Source organism: Copidosoma floridanum, unplaced genomic scaffold, assembly GCF_036245765.1.
Source record: "Copidosoma floridanum isolate Cflo_tuat_1 unplaced genomic scaffold, Cflo_Japanese_pri ptg000017l, whole genome shotgun sequence".
NCBI classification, from domain to species: domain Eukaryota; kingdom Metazoa; phylum Arthropoda; class Insecta; order Hymenoptera; family Encyrtidae; genus Copidosoma; species Copidosoma floridanum.
Window position 1 is genome coordinate 12,304,425 of NW_028321894.1, and position 24,306 is coordinate 12,328,730.

At 33.1% G+C, this 24,306-nt stretch overlaps 1 protein-coding gene across 1 annotated transcript in view; it reads right to left on the bottom strand.

The window, feature by feature from the left end:
• Nmdar1 (glutamate ionotropic receptor NMDA type subunit 1) overlaps positions 1–24,306 on the bottom strand; it is a 1,366,481-nt gene that overhangs the window by 340,153 nt on the left and 1,002,022 nt on the right. The window contains exon 14 of the mRNA XM_089592421.1: positions 7,088–7,236. Coding sequence (XP_089448547.1) covers positions 7,088–7,236 — 149 coding nt within the window. The remainder of the gene's footprint in view (positions 1–7,087; positions 7,237–24,306) is intronic.

The window sequence follows — 24,306 nt, forward strand, 5'->3', positions numbered from 1 at the left end:
ATGAAATGAAATGAATTCTGAAAACATAAGCTCGTGTGCATTCTTAAGCTTTTTTTAAAACTATTTGATTATATTAAACATTAAAAAAACTCTTTGTCAATAGTTCTAGAGACTATAAATTTTATGAAGCTCTCTACTTTAAGAAGCATTGAACTTTCTTTCTCAATAAAAATACAGTCAAGAAATCATGCTTGTCAAACATTTGTCTGATTTGAATTATTTGAGATGTCTTGCATAGGTATTGGAAATACAATATGGTGTATAGACTTTTAATACTATTATACAGAGTGTATACATTTACACAGTTATTTAAAAATTTTATACGGACTTTGCATGCAGATACAAAAATCATGACAGGGACCATGACACTTTTCAAGAGACTTTTGAATTTATTAAAGATAGTTCAAGCATCACTAGTGTGCCCTTAAAATGTTGTTAATACTATTTGCAATAATAGTGAAAATTAAAATTTCATTTCATATGAATTTTTTTATTGTTCAGGAAAAAGATATTCTTGTCTTGTTGAAAATAATCTCGTATTTACGAGATTTTTACAAAATAGCAGTGCAATAATGTGTTAATCTTAAGTATACCTTTTTTAACTTTTATACTATAAATAAAATTTCAGTCTCTTATACGTACATGTATAAAACATTTAAAAAAATTAAAATAAATATTTGAATATGTCAATTAGTAACAAAAAAAAATTGATTATGAGAATATCTCTGTCTTAATCCTGAGAAACCTGGATTTTAAACCAATGGTCTAGCAGACAATGATAGTTCCAGAGTTTTTATCTAAGTGTGAGCGTTAAAAGTGCCATGGACTCATAATATTTATTGATTATTTTATGCTGATTTTTAAACTTTCTTATCAAAAAGTATCAAATTATAAGTCAAATTGATACTTTTTTTAATAAACACTGTTTTAACGCATGGAAATTGAATCTTCAGGGCTAAAGCTGTGAATCGTTTGCTCTTTGCATTGCAGCACAAACACAGCACTAAATAAACTTTACATAATTATTTAAGTAAGTTTTTTTGTTATGCTGTGCAAACTCTATCTCTATCAATAAAAAAATTAAATAAAGTAAATACAAATATTCGTTACAATTTTGATAACTTTTTTTTAATAAACTATGTGAACAGGAGAATTTTTAATACTATCATAACGTTTTTAAAATCTAAAATTACTTAAATTAAATTTGATAAAAATTAAAATTAAATTTATTTTATATGTCCTTGAGAGAAGCTCTTTGCAGGCTCCGATAATTATTTAAAGAGTATTAACTTTATGAGGTATCAATTAAGATAATACTCTTTAAATAAATATCGGAGCCTATAAAGAGCATTTTAAAGGACGTATAAAACGAATTAGATGTTATTTTTTATAAAATTAAATTTAAGTAATATTATATTTTATAAACGTTATGATAGTAAAAAAATTGCTTCTATTTACATGCTTTATTAAAAAAAAGCTATAAAAATGGTAATAAATATTTGTATTTATTTTATTTCGTTACGATGATTTATCTTTACATTAGTGTTAACTTAATTGTTTCAAACGTTAAAAAAAAAAAAAAAAAATTCAGAATACGTGAAACAAAGCTGTGTAAAGAAAATACATGTTATTGTGTTCTTAAGATAACACTTTTTACAGTCTCCAATACTAGTTGTATTCAAACGATCTTCAATGAATTCGAAAATCTCTGACGTTTCTTAAAAAGTATTATGGCTTCTACCACGATTCTTGTATCTATACGAACAGTAACTTAAAAATTATCAAGTAGTTGTATAAAAGTACTTTGTATAATAGTAGAAAAAAATCTCACTACCACTAAATTTTCGATACCCAGCTAAGATATCTTACATAATTTAAATCATGCAAAAGATTGAAAAGCATGACTTCTTGACTGTATTTTTATAGTGAAAGTTTATTTTATGCTTTTAAAAGTAAAGAACTAAATAAACTTTGTGTGATAATTTTATAGTTTATTTGTCTTAATATTTTTATTTTAACTTGCACGAATAATAATGTGAAGCACGTTGAATACGATATTCCTCTTTTATATTTAACAATTTTTTTCTTCAATCGAGCACAAAAAAGAGCTACTTTCTAAATTTTTTAAAATACAATAAATCAAACAAAACTTTATAATATAACATTTAATTATGTTTTTATGTCCTCAAGTTAACGTTCTTTACAATCTCTGATACTAGTTAAGAAGAGTATTTTCCAATGTTTATTTCAATTAAATAGTTTTTAAAAAACTTTAGTATATGTGTTAACTTATACTTATAATAACTTGCTTATAAGCTTATAGGTTGGCTTAGAACTGCAAAGAAAGCCAAATATTTGCCTGAAACAATATTCAGGTAATTACATCTCAGATTGTCACCAACTACTATCTAAAGCATTCACAGTTAAGTATAGGTGAATACAACTTCCTTATGTTGTGAAAACGCAATTAACGAATTTTAAAGTGTACACTTATAGTGCCTTTGTATTATTAAAACAGAATTTAGAAAGATTTTAGTTTCATCGCATTCTTTTAATTAGAGTAGCACAGTATGTAAACTCAGGTCATCACTAGAATTTATAACAGTAGCTTTAGTCAGTGAAAATGTACTATTTTACAGACAATCGACAAATAATTTTAAAGTGTTTAATAAACTTGTAGTACTAAGCCAAAAATTAACAACAGGTTTTAAAAGCTTCCAATACATTTACTGAAAATCGCATGTACAATGGCACAAATCACTTTATAGGCTTGTTTTGGTCATCTGCAGATACATATAAAAAAATTCAGTTTTAATTTGGATTTACACATTTAAAAAAAAAAAATAAATTTTTTTGAGGCACACACTTAAACCAATTGTTTTCTCATTCGAGAAACCTTCAGAAATAAGAAAAAAATTGCGTGCAAGAACTTAAGGGCGTGTAACACTATTTTTTACCCCACTAGAGATTAAAGAGACTCATTTTCTAAAGTGAAAAAGCTGGACTAAACTAGGAAATGTCGGAAACTGATTGAATCGTACTGAGTTTCCAAAAAATTTTTTTTTTCCGCATTCTATAGACGTTTGGAAACATGAATCACCATGAACCTGTGCATAACTTCGATATACAAACAATTTAGGGTGAATTCACGCATCCAAAGCTTCTCCATAAATTGCAGTGCCAACAATTGGTGCGAAAATGTATTATTTCACCTTAGAAGTCCTCAGCTAGAGGTTTTTAAGGTCGTTGAACATGGATTGGAGTTCTATTTGAAAGCAAGGGTAGTTTCAACCAATCGAAATTACCCCCAGTTGCAGTAAATCATTAAAAAATCCATAATTTGGTCTCAAAAATTATTTCTCAGGGGATTTTCTGAGTCACTTATCACGACTTCGAGGTCCATTTTGGCGCAGGGGAAGTTTTAACCCCTTAAATAATTATTTATCTCTAAATCACTGAAAAATTCACAATTTTGCCTCTAAAATCGTTTCTTACTGATTTTCGAGGTCACTCATCATAAAATTAAAATGTATTTGTGTGCCGGAGTATTTTTAATGCTGTTCAACTTCTTTATTTAACAATATACAAGTAAGCTCTCTATGTTTCCCCAAGAAAGATTTTCCAAGGTAAAATCAGATTTTTAAGTTTTTCTGGAAGTAGGGGTAGCTTTAGGGGTTAAAACTACCTCTGAGCAGAAATCAACCTTGGAATCATGATGAGCGAGCTTGGAAATCTCCTGAGAAATGATTCCAGAAACTGAATTATAGATTTTTTAATGATTTACTGCAACTGGGGGTAATTTTGGGTGATTGAAACTACCCTTGCTTTCAAATAGACCTCCAATCCATGATCAGTGATCTCAAAAACTCCGAAGAGATGATTTCCGAGATGAAATAATACATTTTCACACCAATTGTTGGTACTGAAATGCATGCGGAGGCTTTAGGTAAGTCAATTTATACTAAATTATTTGTATATCAAAGTTATGCATAGGTTGGGGGTAATTCATGTTTTTAAACGTCTGCAGAATGCGGGAAAATAATTTTTTTTTAAACCCGGGACGATTCAATCAGTTTCCAACATTTTTCAGCTTAGCTTGGCTCTTTCGCTTTAGACAATCAATTCCTTAAATCTTTAGTGGGGTGGAATATAGTGTCACACGCCCTTAAATGTTTGCACACAATTTTTTTCTTATTTTTGAAGGTATGTCAAGTGAGAAAACTGGTCCAATTGTGTGCTTCGGAAAAAAAATTTTTTTTTTTTTGGACGTGTAAGTCCAAATTAAAAATGGATCTTCTCACAAACGTTAAACTTTCTGCTGATAACTTTTATTGGAATGTATACGGTACATCATATAGGCCAGTTTTGGCCATCTGTAAAATCGTGTTAAAAGCTGCATAGCGTTGATTACAGTAATTTAACTTAATCAAAGACAATTTTTACAAAGAGTTTAAAATTATGTCCAACTGAACACGCTTTTTTAAAAATATTATAATTTTCAAATTTCTAATGTATGATGTTATGTTTGTACATACTATTTTTTGTACAATTGTGAGCGCTAATTTTCTAATCTACAGACGATAAACAGATTTGTTTTTGACATAAATAAAAAAAAAGTTTAGTTATTATATACATTTGAATTTACTACGTCATTTTTTCCTTTATTTAATTTGTGTGAAGATGTAAATTAATAAAATCTATCTATTTTAAATAGTAGTTATTAAATAATTATGTCATTTTTACAATTATTTCCTATTTGTTGTTTGCCATAACCAAAAAAGTGACGTACCAGGTACTTATGTTATTAATAAGCAATTTTGTATTCAACACTACAAAAAAAGTGTATTTTTAATAAGTAATTATTAAGTACTAACTCCTTTAAAACAACTAAGTCTTGGATCAATAGATTGTTATCAAGGAAAGTCCGAAAAAGAATGCTTTGTTTCCTTTCAACCAGATGATATTGGTACTTCAATATAATTGATTGTATTTAGAGTCCTTTTATTTGACATTTTCGTTAAAACTCATTTTGTGGTATGTAATTTTATTGTCAATACATCGTGTGGCTCATTTTTTACATAGATTTAACAGACAGTTTGTTTATACGCTTACTACTCCGACTATCTTTTGACCAGCAACCCATTTCGTGTAGGTATGCTTTTGAGCTAGGATGATAGTGAGTCGATGGTCGGAAAGATGGCCATACGTCATCATTTTCACCATAAACCGGTGTGATTATGGTTAAAAGTAAGCTCAGAAAATACCTGTACCCAAGAATATACTGCTGGCAGCCTAACTTGATTTTAAGAAATACACTAATCTACTACATGTAGTAACAATTGGGTTTGTTGCTAACTTTCTAGTAACAACTGTTACCATCGTGGGTATTATCTTTCAAGTAATTAATTTTTTTTTAATTATTAATTTTTAATTTTAATCGTTTCACGTGGCATTCATTTTTAAACATTGGTTCCTGTTTAAATCTTAAACTTGATGCCTCATCGTTCAGCCAACCACACGCTGGATATTGAGTCCTAGTTTCTAAAGAACTCCGCAAGTATTGAAGCAACTCTTAGTGCATCAGAAGGACTAAGCAACAACTTGAAAGCATCTACCTAAGTCATGCAAATCTTGTAGATAGCCCGATTATCCATCGTTTGGTTAAACCAAAATTCTCAGCAGTGGTAAGAGTGGTACATATTAAACGAATATCACTGTCAACATGAAACCACTTTCTCGCTGTGCACTTTACTTTTCCCTAATGTCGTACCTCTTCCTGATAGCTAGTAAAGATAACCTCCCCCTCACCAAATCTGGAGAGGAGGAAACTCACCTCAAGGTTGAGGTTAGACGATTACCTTTCTCAAAGCTACGCCGTAGTTAAATCCTGAAAGTTCCTGCCACAAAAAAAAATCTGGAGTACAGCTACTCAGTTTCTTTAAAATTTCTTTGGGGACCCTCAACTGTATCTATCAGTGGCTACGGAGGGTCATCCTAATTAAGGGGTAAGGACTACCCCGATAAATTTCAGTGCCTTTGTCTCTCTATGACCAATGCCTCCCACCACACCTTCTCTGACAATAAGCCCAAAACCTTCAGAGGGTCCCATAAAGTCATTAACCAAGAAGACCATTCAATTTCTTTTCCTGCAAGATTCTGGAGTTCATTGGCCATAAATTAATCACCATAGTGGCAACAAGCGGGCTATCAGGTAATTTGTAAATGTATATGAGCACACACACACATACACATATTTACATGTTTATAGATAGTAACTTATGCGGACTTCACGTGCTTTTAACATGTATATCAGTAACATGGTAGAATTATGCGGACGACCGAATAATTCCACTTTTGTCCTCATAATTACCCTTATATACATGTGATTGTCAACATAAGTCACCTCTTCATAAACATACATATATGTAGTTTGAAATCTAGCAAAGACAGACGCCACACCACTCCCGCATCTCTCACCACAGAACTGTCATCCCTGTTTGAGCTTAGTTAACTATTCGTTATTCACCAAGACAACTGTACTCTCTTTTACTCCTCCCATTATTGAAAGTTGCCCACTTCAACAAGTGCCTTTAAGCACAACATTTCGTGGTGGATACTATAGCGGCTAAATGTTGATTTGAGAACTTAGGACACATGTTTTTCGTAATTACAACAATTTCTTTGCTTATATTTGTGTGTAAGCTTGTTGAATAAGATTCCATTACCAACATTTAACTTTGATACATGTGTAAGGCACATAAATAAAAAAGACACACATTACAACGTATTTTTAGCTTCTTGGAAATTGGAATTTCCGAATAAAGTGAAAAGTAGCATGAAGACTAAAGCTTTATCTTTTTTTCAAAAGTTCCTTATAGTACTGCTTTGCTACTTTATTTTTATTGTTTCCTAATCGTACAGCTTTTTAAAAAATGCGAATACAATAAAAACAACACTAATTTTATAAATTTTTGCAACATAAAATTAAAAGTTCTTATAGAAAAACTACAGCCCTTGAATTCAAATTATAAATAAAAACTTTTTTCCTTACATTGTAACAAAGAAAATATGGCATAAAGTTACCTACTCTGGCATCATTTATTCCTGTAAGCTTTGTTTTCGGACGTTCTAATACAAGGAATGCTGCTAAATTAGCTGTATATGAGGCAACAATAATCATTGCAAATCCAGCCCAAACCATTCCCAATACTCTAGCAGAAAAACTTCTTGGTGTACCTGTGAAAGAGTAAGTGATTATTTTTTATCTGATTCAATACTATCTTGTTACGTCTTATAATTAAAGACAAATTTTAGCTTTAAATCATTAGATTAACCATGCTATCTTAACTTTTTTAGCTGAAATAAATTTACTAGTAGTTCTACACAGAATATTGTGTACATATGTGTGTGTGTGGGTTAGTGGGTATGTTTGTATAGGTATACGCATCTACGTATGCAAGACAAGCAAAATATTATACCGTCCTAGTAGTCTCTGTATGGAGACGTTACGTAACCTTTTCAAATACTAGTAAAATTCTGTTCTTGTAGATTTTCACGAAATCTAAGAAAGAGATCTTCATAACCAATACATTTTAAGTATTACAGTAGCCAATGTGCGTTAACCAATTTCACCACCGAAGCCTTGGCAAACACCCTTCTTCACTGCTTTGCTTAGGTGTGTCTTACGTCAAACACCAATATAATATTCACTGATGTTATTCCTCAATGGGTAAGTATTGTATGTAATCAGTCGAGTTATCATATATTGACCTCCTTCATTTAAATTACGCTATCTATATTTTTTTTTAAATAATGTAATTTACAGAAACGTTGCGCTTATTTTTATAGTGAAATACGCTGGAGTGCGAATGTGACATCCCATGTCTTATACTTAATATTTATTACTTTAAAACACAGAGTCTCGTTTTTAAATTATAAAAAGCAAAGACTCAGCGATCTCGAACCATCAAGCGGTATACCTGATTCTGCAATCGCATGACATTTAACTTACTTCTTTTAAAAAAACTCGAACTATGCGTGCAAACTCAAACAATCTTATAAAACGCTCATCTTACAAAATTAATTCGCACAAGTACACAAAACAATGTGATTAAATAACAATGTCAACATCTCTTACCGTGGATGTACACAAAAAATATCATACACAATTTTAACAGCAACTTATACTTAATGTAAAATCTGAAGGATCAGCAGTTTTAACCATTAATTACTGTAAAATTATTGCACTACGACTGTGCTTGTGTTAGGGTGATTAGGCTAATCTCTGATTGGTCGTTTGGATCCGTTACTTAACGCGTCCTCCTTAAACGCAAGAGTATAAAACTTCTCGCACGTAACAATATGTGCCTTTCCTCTTTTATCAAGTCCTCCAAAGTAACTGTGAAGGTTGGGGAGTGAGTTCTGTTGCGTGTTTCAAACGGATGTAAGACTTTGTTTGGTGATTAAGCTACGTGTTCAAATCGTGCATTTCAAGCAAATTTAAGACTTAGTTCGGTGACTAAGCTGTGTGAGAAAAGCTCGAGCAAACCAGGACACCGTAAACTCACCTAAAAAGTAAAGGAGAAACAAAAAAGAAAGGACCGTCGACTTGGGTTCCAGCGTGAAAAGTAGAAGCCTTATTATTGGCATTGCCACGAGTGATCTCATGTAGGATTGAAAATATTGTTGCGGTCAACCTTGTAAGATCTTGTGATTGCGTACACGCAAGCAGTAGTTAACCAATGATCATAGAAGTAAGTTAGGTTAAGAAAACTATAAATCGTATAACATTGTAAATGCGAATCTGAAACTTGATTAATTATACTATTTGTAAAGTTAACTATTTTTGTATTTTCTAAATTTATTCAATCATTAGATAAAGCATAACTTGGTTGTTGATTGAATTAATTTTCTTCATTCAAAAACATTTTAATATTTAAATTTTATGAAATATTTCAAGATCTAATAATTCTAATTGATCGACACATAATTTTTACCTTAATAAACAAATTAAACATCGAGAAAAAATAAAAAAGACACTGTATGACAAACAAGTTTATAAGTACGTAAGATAAAAAGACAAATAAGATATGCTACTAGCGTTTGACATAAGACATAAACTCTAACAATAATTCAATACCAGCTCAGTGTTTATTACTCCATACATATCGCTTGGTAAAACCTAACACCACAACGCAGAGTCAACGATTTCAATGTAAAGTATACTGTAAGTAAAAGCGAATAAGGCCTTTGGGCCGGTAGTTGGTTCCTGACAAACAAAGAAATTAAATTTAATTGTTTGTAGAACAAATCTACAAGCTCCACCCTTCACTTTTAGAAGTTCAGACGTAACACGAAGACACTTTGTCAATTAAAATTACAAAGCAGCGAAAAAAATGGATCGGCTTTGGCCAGGAGTCGAACCTGGGCCTCCTTCTTGCCGGAAAGGTGCGTTAACAAACTTTGCAACCAAAGCTTTGACAAATATCCTTCTCCAAGTTTTTTTGCACTCTAACGATTTTCACTATAAAAATGAGCGCAACGTTTCTATAAATAAAAATATTAAAAAATAATACAGATATCGCAATTGAGATGGAGAAGGTCAATATATAATTACTTGACTAATTACGTACAATACTTACCCATCTAGTAATAGCATCAATATCTATGACATCGGCGTTCGACCTACGACACGCCTAAGCAAAGCAGTGGAGAAGGGTGTCCACCAAGGCTTCAATGGCGAAGTTGGTTAATGTGACTTCCCAACAAGAAGGAGGCCAAGGTTTAAATCTTGGCCAAAGTGAACACCTTTTCTCACTGTTTTGTAACTTTAATTGACAAAGTTTTTTTGCACTCCAGCGATTTTCACTATAAAATGAGCGGGACTTTTCTATGAATTAAAATATTTACAAAAAAATATAGATAGCACAATTTAGGTGGGGGAGATTAATATATAATAACTTGACTGATTACATGAACAAGATTTAATTTGTAAAACATGAAACCTACTTATAACCTTAAGTAGGCTTCACTTTAACTAAGGATCTATAAATATACACCTTAGTTTTTTTCTTTGCGATTACAAGTATGTACAGTCATTCAACTTTCTCTGTTATATTTCATTTTTCTGAATATGTTCATAAACTTTGCAGCCATAAGAAATTCTTTACATTATTAACTGTTTACAGGTAAACTTAAAACCTTTTGGTATGCCAGTAAAGCTACTCATAATATTACCACCATATCAAGTATCGTACTTAAAAACTTATTCTTTTTCTTTCACCATCTGTTTTTTTTTAATTTTGTTTTCTTAGGTGTAATGTGTTTTGTTTTTGTTGTAATGTATCACAACGAAAAACAATAAAACCAGTTGATAAATTAATAATTCACTATCACATATGTTTTTAGTTTTATTGCATTTTATTGTTTATTTTGTTCTTAAAAATAAAATTAAAAATTAATATTCGCTTTTTGCTGCTCATTTGAGTACTTTCTTGCGGCAAAGTAGCTAGAGCAGGTGCAAAAACAAAATACTGCTTTTTGACGTTGACCTACATTAGTCTCAATTACTTTTCACTTAGATCATAGACTTTCATAAAATATTTTCGTAATGTATTAACAACGAACACAAAATAGTGTGACTGCAATTTTATAAAACTGGGTTTTACAATAGCTACACTACAGTCAAAATTAGATTTCTAACATGATTAATACTTTTTTTGTCTACAAATAAGTCATGTTATAGGCTGATGCACAGTTTATTTTTCATTGATCGATAAGATTTTTTCTTACAATTACGAAATGATTGAGCTGTTTTGAACCAGAATGTTTTAGCTAATCTATTTAATAATCATGGCATTTAAATGTCAAATTACACTCTTAAAATGTACAATACAATCGTTTCAAATACTTTTTAGAACATTGAGCTAAATCAGTAAGCTCAAAACTCTAGAATTATTTTTCTGCAATTTGTTTTAAAAAATTTGAGATACAACAGCCTTGCGTTTATCATAAAAAAATATTATGCATCAAATTAAGACTTATGCAAGATTGAAGTTATAAATGACATAAATATTATAATTAAAATCTTATTACTAATGTCATTGAAATAATAAATAATATTTAAATGATTTATCAACTGATTTTATTGTAAATAATCAAAAGTCCATTTTATTAATTATATTAACACAAAACTGTAGCATCACGAAAAAGTAAGATAATCTTACTAACATATAAAGCAAAGTTGTAATCGCTACCCACAAAAACCTCTCAACTGATGTTACTGAAATTTTGCATACTGATTATTAACACTTCCTAGATTGTTTAAGTATAGTTTTTATCTTGGAAAAATTTATAACAATAGCAATAAATAAGCTTAAAATTTTGCAAAAATATGCTGGCTTTTTCCGTTAGTTCAGTAGGATCCGCTAGATGGCGTCCACATTCAATTAAATCTACCCGCAATAGAATTAAATAAGGGTGGTTATAATAGGCTGGACCGTTTCAGAAATTTAAAAACTTGTCTACCGCCAGAACATCAAGAAAACAGTTGTTAGTTGTGCAGCTGGGTATTCCGGCTACCAATAACACTCTTCTTTAATGGACAAGCAACCTACGTCTCATTGTAACCTGTATCATTAGGATTGACAAGTGTCACCAATAAAAAAATTTTCTAAGCTATATAACGTCTCTGGCGGAATACCAGGAGACGTGTCAAGCCAGAGCACTTTCTGCTTTAACACTTCAGAGTTTTGTTGCCGTTTAAACATCTGGACTGGTCCCATCAAAGAATTTTCAACTACAAATGCAAGCCAGGAAAGATAGCCCTGAGGAGTACGGGCAGCCACAACGGCTCTTTTCTCAGTGTTAGTACCAACGGCATATCCACAGAGAAGGTTTTCTCCAGCCCCACTTTCCTTACTAACCATGATTCTTAAGTCAGAGGCGTTCTTTCCTCCATCAAGATCTCCGTACACGGAGACTTCGAGGGTAAGAGTCAAGCTACCCACACCTACTTCTCCATCATCAAGAATAATAATAAGGAATACTTGAAAGTTTCACGACTGACCCTTTTCAGGGTGACTTTAAGTATTTACGTTTTCTACTTAATTATCCATGTTATTGGTTTTTTTTAGAGCCACCTAACGCTACAATACCTTGATATCGAATACATTTTCTCTACAATTTCTGGCAACGATTCATCAAATAAAAAATTTTTTAAAGCCAGCCACTATTAAACCGAGTCAGTCATTCACTTGCAGACGTCACCAGTGAAGCTCATCGTAGCAAGAATGGGAACTCTGTCGAGTGATGACTATTGCGGTATCCTTTTACAATCCCTCGCCTATATTCCTAGTCAATTTTAGTATTTATATCTACCTCAAAAATCTTATCTTTAAGAAAATAAAAGCCGTGGTAGGCCGTATCACGGCCGGTCAAATAAGGGCCAGACTGGAAAAATCTATTCCCTTTCATTGGACACATTTCAGGTGTTCGATAAAGGGGGGAATCATGGGATGGGAAAGCAAGCGATTTTTCCACGGACGGTTGGCTAAGAGACAGTTTTTTGAGTAGAAATTATCATCATCTGAGCAACGATAGTCAACATTGATTTTTGTTTTCTATTTTTGTTTAAGTACGTTACTATGGGCGAGCGTACTTTGTTTTTGTTTGTCTTTAAGTTACACCTCCTGCAGCAGTGGCAGCTCACTATCGAGTACCAATCTGTCGTCCAACAGCTGAGGCAGTTGAGCATGCAGATCCACCATCTCCTGAACCAGCTCTTGCTTAAGTGCCCCGTCAACCAGCAACAATGACACCTCGTAATGGAACAGCACGTCGTCATCCTAATCTCGTAGCAGAGGATGCTGAAATTGAAGTCCAACACCTAGCGGTAGCAGCAGCTCGCAACCAAATCCGTCAACGACATAATTTCGCAATGGTGATTTCAGAACAAGATTTTATGGATAATTTAAAAAAACAAGATGTTGTGGATAATTTTTCAAATGGATATTCAGAAATCTTGAACTATAATGAAACTGATACGCGCAAATGATTTAATGAGCGTGAATCAAACAATCAATGGCACAGTACAGCAAACCCCTCTCAGTCAAGCGGTAAAATAAATGAAAGATGGGCCAAAGCTATAGAAAACACCTTTATGATAACTGAAGATGCTAGTTTACTTTCAAATAAGTCTACTTTGGTTCATAAAATAACAGTAAAGCCGTTACCAGTCTTCTCCAAAGATCCCCTTGATTAGGTAAAATTCCAGCAAGCGTATAATCTTTCAGGTGTGCAAAACGATTTTTCTGATGCAGAGAATGTGCTCAGGCTTCCAAGGCCTTAAAGGGTGAAGCTATACATGCAACTAAATCACTTTTTGTGTTAAGGGGAAAAGTAGATAAAATTTTAAAAACTTTGGAAATGAGATTTGGTAGTTCAATATTAATTTCAGAAAAAATAATAAACAATTTAAAAGAACTACCAGAAATTGAATTGCGCAAGCAAAATTTTATTGAGGTCGCAACTCATAAGAGAAATTCAGTATTATCAATAATATCCTTGAGAAATAAAGGATTTTTCTATAGCTCTGAATCATGAAACAGAATAATAAAGAAATTACCAGACTCAATGATGAGTGGTTACATTCGTTATGCCACCTTCAAAGATCAAGAAAAGCCTGAGCTGGAAAGACTATCAAACTTTCTTTTTAAAGAAGCTGAGATTGTTTTAGCAGCAGGAGTTTTTGTGTCTAGCGAATCAAATGCAAAATCATGGAAACCCACACATCGAAATAGTTGTCAGAAAAAAAGTATTTTTTTAATTTCTGAGAACACTAAAGACGAATGAAAGCTCAAGGATGACAAAAAAATAAAAAATATGCGCATAGTGTAAAAGGACAAATCATACATTAGACAATTGTAGAGAATTCGAAAAAGTTTCCTTAACCGAACATTGGAAATCGGTCAAAGCAAGAAACTTATGTTTCAATAGTTTTAAACGAGAGCACACTTGTCAAGAATCTAAAGAAAAAAAATGTAAAAAGTGTAGCAGAAATCATCATGAGCTTTCACATCGAGATCATGATAAAACGGGTAAAGAAGTTCCACAAAAGTTTGAAAGCTCAAATCTGCAGTCTTCTTCGAGTACTGGGAAAGTTCTTTAACCTTATTCAGGTAATTCAATGAATAAATCAAAATCACAATTAACTTATAAATTTTTGCCAGAATAGTCACTTTAATTGTAAAAGAAGAAAAAGTTTCCAAAGAAATTAGTATTTATGTTTACAAAGGCTTTACATTCATAATACTACAAGCCAACATAAAATTAATTGGAGCAAAAAACTCAACGTCTAATATAGCTTTAAGAAGTGCAGAGGGACTAACTATAGCAAATGGAAAAACAAAAATTACTTTGATAAATATCAAGAATGAATTTTCGTTAAAAAATTTTTTAGGTGTGAAAGAGCTTCCACTCTCATCTTAAGACATTATTGAAACAATTTTTCATCTACTCTTAGCAAAGTCAGGAATTTACATATGCCCTTATTATTGGATTCCAGGAATCTTAATAGGACAAGATAATATAAATTTAATAATTTCTCATAAAATACGTGAAATTAAAAAATATTCCTTTTTTGTCACGAAATGCTTACTAGGTTAGGCAATGCAGGTGCATTCAACGCCAATTTTAAAAAGTGACCGAGAATCGTAAAATTAATATCATAAACGCAGCTTTGAAATAATAGTAAAGTCAGATTTATAGTGAAAGGCTTGAAAAAATCGTACGAAATTATTTTAATTTTGACGGAATAGGAGTGTATAAAAATCGTTTTGATTGTAGCGAAAATAAACAAGTTAAATGAATTTTCGAACAAACAAGTCAGTTTGTAGAAAATTTTTGGAAAGTAGGACCGCTTTAAAAATCAAAAAACGAGCTTTTTTCGGACAGTCGATCAACTGCACTCCGTAGGTAATCTTTACTTAAAAAGAAATTGGACCGATATCGTCAGTACGCACGATTATACTACAATCAGATGGCACAGTTATTTAACAACAAATTTGCATTAAAAGCCTCTCCTTGCTCCACGCTCTTAATAGAAAATAGAAATGATAAGCTATTGACATACACATATCCCGCAAGCGCTAAATGTGTAATCAAAAATTTTTATATGGACAACTTCCTTGAGAGTTGCAAGTCACAAAGCAAAGCCTACGCTCGCATTCATGGAGTTATAAAAATCAATTTGCACGCTAATTGAAAGATGCATAGTTGGTCTAGCAATAACGCGTGGATTTTGAAGAAAAAAACGATTCCATTCCATTAATAACTTCAAATTCTTATGATTACGAGGCTGAAAAGGTATTAGGACAACGATGGAGTAGCGAATCAGACAAACTCAGTTTTGATGTAAATTTAAAAGAAATAAACAGTAATTTACCCAAGGAAAGGAAAAAAACAGACAAAAAAAAAAATTTCTTGCAATAATAATGTAGATTTTTGATCTAGTTGGTTTTTTGATCCCTTTTACGATTCGTTCTCGAGTTTTAATGCAGGGTGTGTGGGCGAGCAAAATTGACTGGGATGATAAAATTCAAGATAAAGAGTTTGTAAAATGGCAAAAATGGCTAGATGAATTAGATTCTGCAAAAAATTATCATATCAATTGGTGTTATTAAATCAAAAGCTCACAAAAACGGGAAGCAGAATTACATTTGTTTTGCGATGCCAGTAAATAAGCATACCCAGCTGTGGCGTATTGACAATTTTCTCTTGGGGAAAACACCTATTTACACTTCGATTACTGCAGCTTAAAGTAGGGTAGCCCCAGTAAAAATAACAACAGTTTCTAGATTAGAACTGCAGGCCACGCTTTTAGCAACTCGTTTAGTAAAACTAGTTAAAAGTGAGCATGCATTTAAAATAACGCACTATTTTTGGTCTGACTTGGCTACTTTTATACGTTGAATTAATTGTGATCCAAGAGATTTTATAATGTTTCTCGCAAATCGCTTGAGTGAGATCCAAGAAAGTTCTAAACAGAATGAGGAGCGGTGGATACCCTTAGGAGAGAATTCAGCAGACGATGGTACACCTTTCACGTTTGGAAGTTTAAGTTCAGAAAGATGTTAGTTTAGGGGCCCAAATTTTCTAATGGAAACTGGATTAGAATGGCCAGGTCAAAGAATTTTGGATTTAAAAAAAAAAAAAAGAAGCAACTAGAAGCAACTAGTGAAGAGAAAAGATTAGTTATTAACATTCAAGTTGAAAAAGATTTCATCGATTTTCCTCGTTTTTCTTCGTGGGTGCGGCTTATTTTTACAACACGTCAGATTCTTTATTACCTTATAAAGTTAAAAAATAAATATAATAAAACGAAAAGATTAGCCATGATAGAAATTTCGTTGACAGACTTACAAATGAAAGCAATCGATTTGTGTGTTGAAATTTCGCAAAAAAAAAATCCCTCCCAGAAGCATTAAGCTTGATAACAAAAAATAATAAAATTTTGAAAACTAGTAAGCTTTACAATTTAGACCCTTTTGTTGATGATAAAAGAAATATTAAGAGTAAATGAAAGATTGACAAAATTTGAAATATCAAATGAAAAGTTAGTGTACGAACCAATCGTTTGAAATAATACAAACGAACTGGCAAAACTTTTGATTGTATACTACCATGAGAAATATTTTCATGGAAGTCATGACACAGCCATAAACAAAATTAGGCAAAAGTTGTGGGTTCTTGGTATGTGTCCAGCCCTTCACGGAGCGTCACTTTTAAATGTACGATATGTAAGATGCAGCATGGAAAACCAGCGGATCTATAATTGGCTGCATTGGAATACGCTAGATTAACATGTAAAGAGAGACCATTTTCTCATTATGGGTCAGATGTTTTTTGTCCTTTTTGTGTTAGGTTCAATCGAAAGCATGAAAAAAGATGGGGAGCTCTGTTTACTTGTATGACAACACGAGCCATTCATTTGGAACTAGTACAAAGTTTAAGCTCTGACTGGGCCATTTCGGCCTTAAAAAGATTTATTGCACGTCAAGGAGTTCGCATTGTTAATTATTCAGATAATGGAACAAATTTTGAAGGCAAGAGTAGTAAATTAAAAGATTCAGTTAAAGAATTAAATGAATCAAAGTAAAATTTTGAAAAATTTTCAACACGTCAGGAATTGTACTGGAAATTTAATCCTCCCTTTGCTCCTTATATGGGGGGATCATGAGAGAGTTTAATTAGAGCTGTAAAGATTGGTATTTACACGTTATTGAAAGAGCAATCTCCAAACGAGGAAATGATTTACATAATTTTTTCTAAAGTCAAACACACAGTGAATTCCCGTCCACTATTTTACATTTCATTAGATCGACGAGACAAAGAGACTCTAACGCCAAATGATTTCTTATTGGGTTCCTTATCCGGAGAAATACAATTTTGTAAAAACGGCAGCCCAACACCTTTTTTACAAAAGCAATAGAAGATTTGCGAGTTTGTGACCAATCTTTTTCGGAAAAGATAGCACCCTGAATATCTTTCTTCTACCTTGCCAAGAACTAAGTGGCATAAAAAAGATGATCCCATAAAAGAGAGAGACGTTGCCCTAACTGCTGAGGAAAACATCGAGAGTAATCAGTGGAGAAAGGGACTTATTACGCAGGTGTTACCTAACTCCGATGACCACGTTCAAGTTTCAGAGATTAAAACTGCTAAAAGAACTTTCAAGCGACCAACAAAACAGTTAATTCATTTTGTTAATGTACAAAATTAAATTTTGTACGGTGTAAGAATGTAGCGGTATCCTTTTATAAGCACTCCTCTTTATTCCTAGTCAATTTTAGTATTTATTTCTACCTTGAAAAGCTTATTTCACGGAGTTAAAAGCCGTGCTAGGCAGGGTCACGGCCGGTCAATTAAGAGCTGGACCGGGGATACCTATTCCCTCTCACCAAACACAGTTTAGGCGTTTGATAATGGGGGAGGGGGGACCATGGGGTGGAAAAGCAAGCGATTTTTCAACGAATGTTTGGCTAAGAGACAGTTCCTTAAAAAGGAAATATCATTGTCTTATCAAGGATAGTCAATTATGACTTTCGTTTTTGTTTTTGTCCAAATACGTTACTATGGGCAAGCGTACTTTGTTTTTGTTTGATTTTAAGTTACAAGTTAAAGAAAAATTGACTGGAAAATGTTAGTAAGTACACTGTCAGATCACTGCAAATTTAAAAAGTGACAACATCTGTTTTCTAAAAGAGATTGTGAAATAAATATATTCAATTCTAAGAAGTCATATTTTTTTTGTATAATGGTACAGAATAATAACTCTGCATAACATTACTCTATTGACTCTGTATGCATTTTACCAGAAATTACTGATCCTCCTCAAGAATTGCGCTGGAAGAACCTAATAGCTATGAAGGCAAAATAAACTTGAGCAAACGGGACAGTCTCCAACGGACAAGCATCATGATCCAATCTCCCTACTTTAGATCACCAAAACAACTGAGCTCTGCAAAAAATAAGGTGCTTTAGACTCCAACGTCTCCGGTGAAGCATCAGGAAACGTTGGTTAACAGCTCTATAACTAGCTCAAACGCTTTAGACGAAGTAGTTTTCCTCAAGGTTCAGTCTGGTACTACAACAGCAAGCCAGAAAAGATCACCTTGAGGTATCCAGGCAGTCACGTTTCCTGGAAACTTCAGTTAATAAAGAGTTGAGCTTACCTGTCTTTTTTTAGATCATCAGACGCCAAACTATCTTGCCAACAAATATGTAACAAATTAACAAAATTGATAAGAAACAGCATTTAGGGCTTACAAAAGGTTTAACCATGTCTATAGCCACAAGAGGGTGAATTGGAAGGAAAACTTCAAATGCTTCAAATGTATACAATTTTAGGCGTCAAAAAACTTACGCAGAACCTTTATCCAGATTAAAACAGCAGCGTCAAAATCGATAGATAAGGAACCTATTGCGTGAATGATCAGCTAATAATTGTACCCTTACAGTCATCTCTTCAATTCTTTTAATTCTTGAATACATAGAATAGGTATTTGTATTTTGGTGGCGATAAAAAATGTAGAGATTAGGCTGCAGGACTTTGTTGCTTTGGTAATAAAGTTGTAAGATAAGAGAAAGAATTTTTTGTTAATTACATTTTTTTTGTAAGTTTGAAATCTTTACAGCTCAAAAAAATTTCTTTTTTAGTAGATTTTACGGGAAAACCTAGAAATCAACGGCTCTTTCGTACGTCTCGGCTCTGTAGTACACTCTCTACGCTCACCCTCCACAGGAATTTGTCTGAAAAAGGGGGCTCACGTCTCGGCTAAATAAGTGACATAGAGTGACTTTGGCCTTTACATTAAATATTTATAATACTAAAAACACCTCCTTTGGTTCCACTTACAATGGCGTGGTCCCTTGATCGCGACCTTGATGCTAGTGGTGCGCTCAGAAAGACCCGACGTTCACTTACGCATACACACACACTCACGCTCTGACACTATTTTCCTCCTTCACGCGACTCTTGATCGGAACCAGGCCTTTCCAACACGGCTGGCTGTATGTGCACACACACACCCCCACTTGGCCTTATCTCTAGCCCACATAGTGGGTCATCGTCGTGGCCCGTAAAGGTCACGGTGACGTCCCCTAAGAGGTGTTCCGGTATTTGCTTCCCGTCTTTCCCCCGCCTGTACCCTTATTCTGTACTCCTCTACTTTATTCTCACGCCCATGTACACCCTCTCTCTCTCTCTCTCTCTCTCTCTCTCTGTCTCTCTCTATCAGTCCCCTTCCCTCCTTAACACACTTTGCCCAACGTGTCCATCCTCACGTCTCGACAGAGGCCCAACCGTGGCACACAAAAAATCACTGCCCTCTGCCCCAATTCTTCTGCTCCTGCTCTCGCGTCTATCACTATAGCCGGCGATTTCACCCATGTCCCCTCTTAACCTACGCACTGTACCTTGGCGTATCATGGGCTTCTTCGCTGGAAAATAAGTCCACCGTGAACGTCGAGAGTCGCAGTCCAGGAAGTTGACACTTGGTGGTACCCGTACCTCTCTCGCCTGCTGCACCGTACACCTCTCTTTTCAGGCTCGGCTAGGGTCGTCACGGGAGGACACCTCGTCGGCGGGATGGCTGCTGTTCAGGGTCGGATGGGTTGGGATCAGACTTATTTTTCCAGATCTTTATTCCCGCTCACTCTCTTACTCGCTCTCTCTTTCTCTCGCACTTGATATTCGCTCACTCTCTGCTCAAGGAGCACACGAAAACGGTTATGGATTTACATCAGTATGATTATTTAACTTCAGAGCAGAGGCGTTGACTGCAAATTTTGCCACATCACAGACATAAGAAACGCAAGGTACTTTTCAGCATGGTTACGTTTTTTTTTTACTTTTGACCAAATAAACTGTATGGATTCTGAACAAATATGTTATCAATAAGAAGATTTTCGTTTCAAGAAGTGTCAGAAATAGATGTCAATTTTTTAACTGAAAACGTTTTACATCACATGTCTACACATTAGGGTGCTCCATTCAGTGAGTCTCCGGGCAAGCCAAGATGGGGAGGGGCCGCTAGTACATAATATTAAAGTTGAAAGCCAATTTATTAGCATTTGTGTGTCCTTAACGTCTTTTAAACTTTTTTTGAATAAAAATATCATAAGTGTCTTAAAGTAGCGTGATATAGATACATGTAGCTTTGTTGATAAATTTGTTTATATGTATACAAGTGGGTCTCCGTCATACGGTACGCTCGACAAGCCAACCTCTACAATTATTTATTCTTCGTCAAATCTTTATGTAATAACAAATTTATTTACATTCAAATGTATTTGTGGAGTACAGAATATCTTACACATCTTTATATTTTACTTGTACAATTGTACTGCTTGTAAGAATAACAGCAGTGGTAAAGGAGCATGAGGAGTTTCATTATTTATTTAAAGTTGCGTACATTAAGGTTGAGAAAGAATAATTAATTGCAGCAAGACTGAGTGATATATGCACCCTTTTATATTAAATTTATTGTACTTCAATACAGTTCAAAAACCTTACTTTAATAATCGTTTAAAGTCTGCACAACTAACGCACTGAATCATGTCTTCTTCTGGTTATGAAGAACAATAGTCTCTAGGTGTGTACTAAATGGAAATTTGTAGTCTTATGTCGTCTTTTCTAACTTAAGTAATGATTTTTGTCAACACTATTTTGGCCTTGCGCAGTATACTTAAATGTATTGGAGTGGTGTTGGTTGAGTAAGTTGAAGTGTTTGAAGAAAAATTACTATCCGTAAAGAAATTCCAGAAGAAAGTCGTGTCTGACGTCAAAATAAGTTAACAGTTTCTTTAACCCTGCTGGATCTAGACAAAAAAAGTTTTTAGTTCAAGCTTACTAAATTTTGAAAAATTCCTGCCTAGTCACAAGGAAGTGCACCCATGAAGAACTTATCAAGTGCCAAGCAAGTGCCTGTCACCAAATGCTTACCAAGTACCTTCTAAGTTCCTGGGAAGTATCTGCCTAAAGACCAGAAAGAGCCTGCCTTATGTCTACTTAATATCTGAGAAATTCATGCAACGTAATCAGGAAGTATTATCCAAGTTGCTGCTACGTTCTCGCCAAATGCCTAGGAAGTTCCTAAAAAGGGCTTGCTCCCCTGATTGTTTTCGTGTCTCCTGATACAATAATTAAAACATAGTGGTTTAACTTTACTTTGCAAGATTTGCTAATTGTGGATTTTTTATTTGTATATTAAATATGTTTTTATTGCTTTCTTATATTAATTTAATTTTTTTTTGTATTGTGTAAGAGACTTTATTATTTCTGCGTCAATTGTTATAAATAGTTATTAACTAATGAAGGAGTACATCAACCAAACATTTTATCACCGTGACATTTCCAAGTAATTATTCGATACATCGTCAAGTAAACGAATATTTTGAATGGATGTTTTATGATTTTTGAGAAAATAATTTAATGAAATAATAAGATAGTATTTAAAGCAGTTTTAAAAGTATGAGTTCAGAACATGAAAGCTTTTTATAATTCAAATTTTAGATAATTTTTTAGTAACTCACTTTTTTCAAATCAACAATAACAAAATATGGAATGTGGTACAATGATCATCTATGAGAGTAGTAATTATTTCTTCTAGCTTTACAGTTTTTATAATTTTGATACTCCTGTATTGTTGCACTGCTTGTCATTTCCAATGTAAAGCTTACTTCTGTCACTATTTCATTAGCAGTAGCAGACTCTGCAGGGAAATTACGATCAATTTCTTATTACATTCTTAAAAAATCTTCGGCACATGAAATTTACGAGAGGTATGCCCACTGATTTTTTAAAATTTTTTAAGCTCAATGAAAATGTGGTAACACCGTGCACTTATACAGGCGTGGTATAGCCTTTTAACTCCATGAGGGATCGTTTAGAATGTAATTTTAATTGCCTATTGCTTAAAAGCTACTTTCTCTAACAAATTAATTTTAACGGGGTTAACTTTAGAAAAATCGCATTACCCACTGTTCTTGAAAAATGCCACCGTTACATACCAGCCTGTAAGATCTGATATAATCTAACAATACTCATGGTGAAGGCGCTATCAATGATGTTTTGACTTCATACACCCATTGACATCATATAGTTACTACTATTACAAGGATTAGTCACTATTTAAATTGATAATACAACATTAAAAAAGGAGACAAATCGTTACAAAAAGGCGTAACGGGCTCTTATAAATTCGTTCAGGAATCGACACTGTGACACACCAAGTAAGAGTTTAAGTGTACCTAACAGCTTTGTATACATAACAACTTTATTGCTATAATTACCTTTCAAGTCGATAACCAAATGCTCTAAAAAAATACACGGCATTCTTTAGTATTATGAGAAATTGAAATAGAGGTATTACAAGCTCTTTAAAAAGCATTAAGAAATCAAGATTGTCAAGAACTAAATGAAAATCAAACTTAGTTACTGCACTTATATAATAAGCAAAATCGCTATAATTTAACTCACCATCTTCTAAGCCAATGACCAAATGCTTCGAACTGATACATAAAATTTTTTCGCGTTGTAGGCTCTTAGCTTCTTATTTTGTGGAGACAGAATTTACAGATTTTTAAGCATGTAGCATTGGCTTATCCGGATAGAAATATCGAAAAAAATTCCTGTGACATCATTGAACATTGTAAGATACAAAACGTTCAAATTTGAGTGTCTCAATTAGATTGAGTGCATTTGTGCGAATATTCCCCTTTAAAGTGCTTAATTAGTCAAACCTTAGTTTTGGTCCTTAAACACCATTTACATCTTGGATTAGCATTTTTTGGTTCTCTGAAAAATTCGTAAAAATGTTATTTTCATAAGTAATTTAAGAATTTTATGCCATAGAGAAATAAAAAAACTTAATTAACTTTTTGTCATCTCAAACTTAAGAAGTACCTTTAAAGATCTAAATTTCGTTATATCTTTAGCAGAAAACAACTCTTAAATGTTTAAAACGGTTTCTAACATATCATTGCATGAAATTGTTATTTACTGCTCTATAAAATGAACCGTTTTTGGGAGAATAACAAATACTTATGTATACCACGACCCAACCTCAAACTGTCTGCTAAATAAAAATTTGAAAATATTTATTTGTTACGATTACATGCAGTAATTAGTTCAACACTTCTATCAGAAAAGGAAAAAGGAAAAGACATAAAATAATGTATATAAATCCCTTTTTCGTGCAGACCAAGAAGTACCAAATAAGAAATGTGATTTCATGTCCATGAAAATTTTAGAATGTTAACGTAAGAAATATATTTGTTACTTATCTCAATAAATAAAATATTTGTCTTTGCTTTGAGCACCGAGCTAGAGCTTTTTAATTAACAAATTTATAAAAAAATAAACTGTACTTGTAAGTTGTGATTGCACTCTTACAACTACTAAGCACCGAGTTGTAATGTGATAGATTAAGGCTCTCCACATGAAAAGTGTCAGATGGTTTAGCGCAAAATACAAATTGGCTGTATAAAGCAAGACGAAGGATCTGAATAACTTGACAGCAGTCCATATATAATAAACAAATAAATTAACCCCATGCTATTGAGCCCAATAATCCAACGCGCCAATTAGCTGTCTCAAGAACTTACTAGTAGCTTTATTAATTAATAAAGCATTAAATGATAACCCAAACGCTAATTAACACACAACCCTGCGAGCAAACTAGTTGCTTTATTTCTAAAATATAAATATAATGAAAATGTAAGCTCCAATTACCAAACAACTTAGAC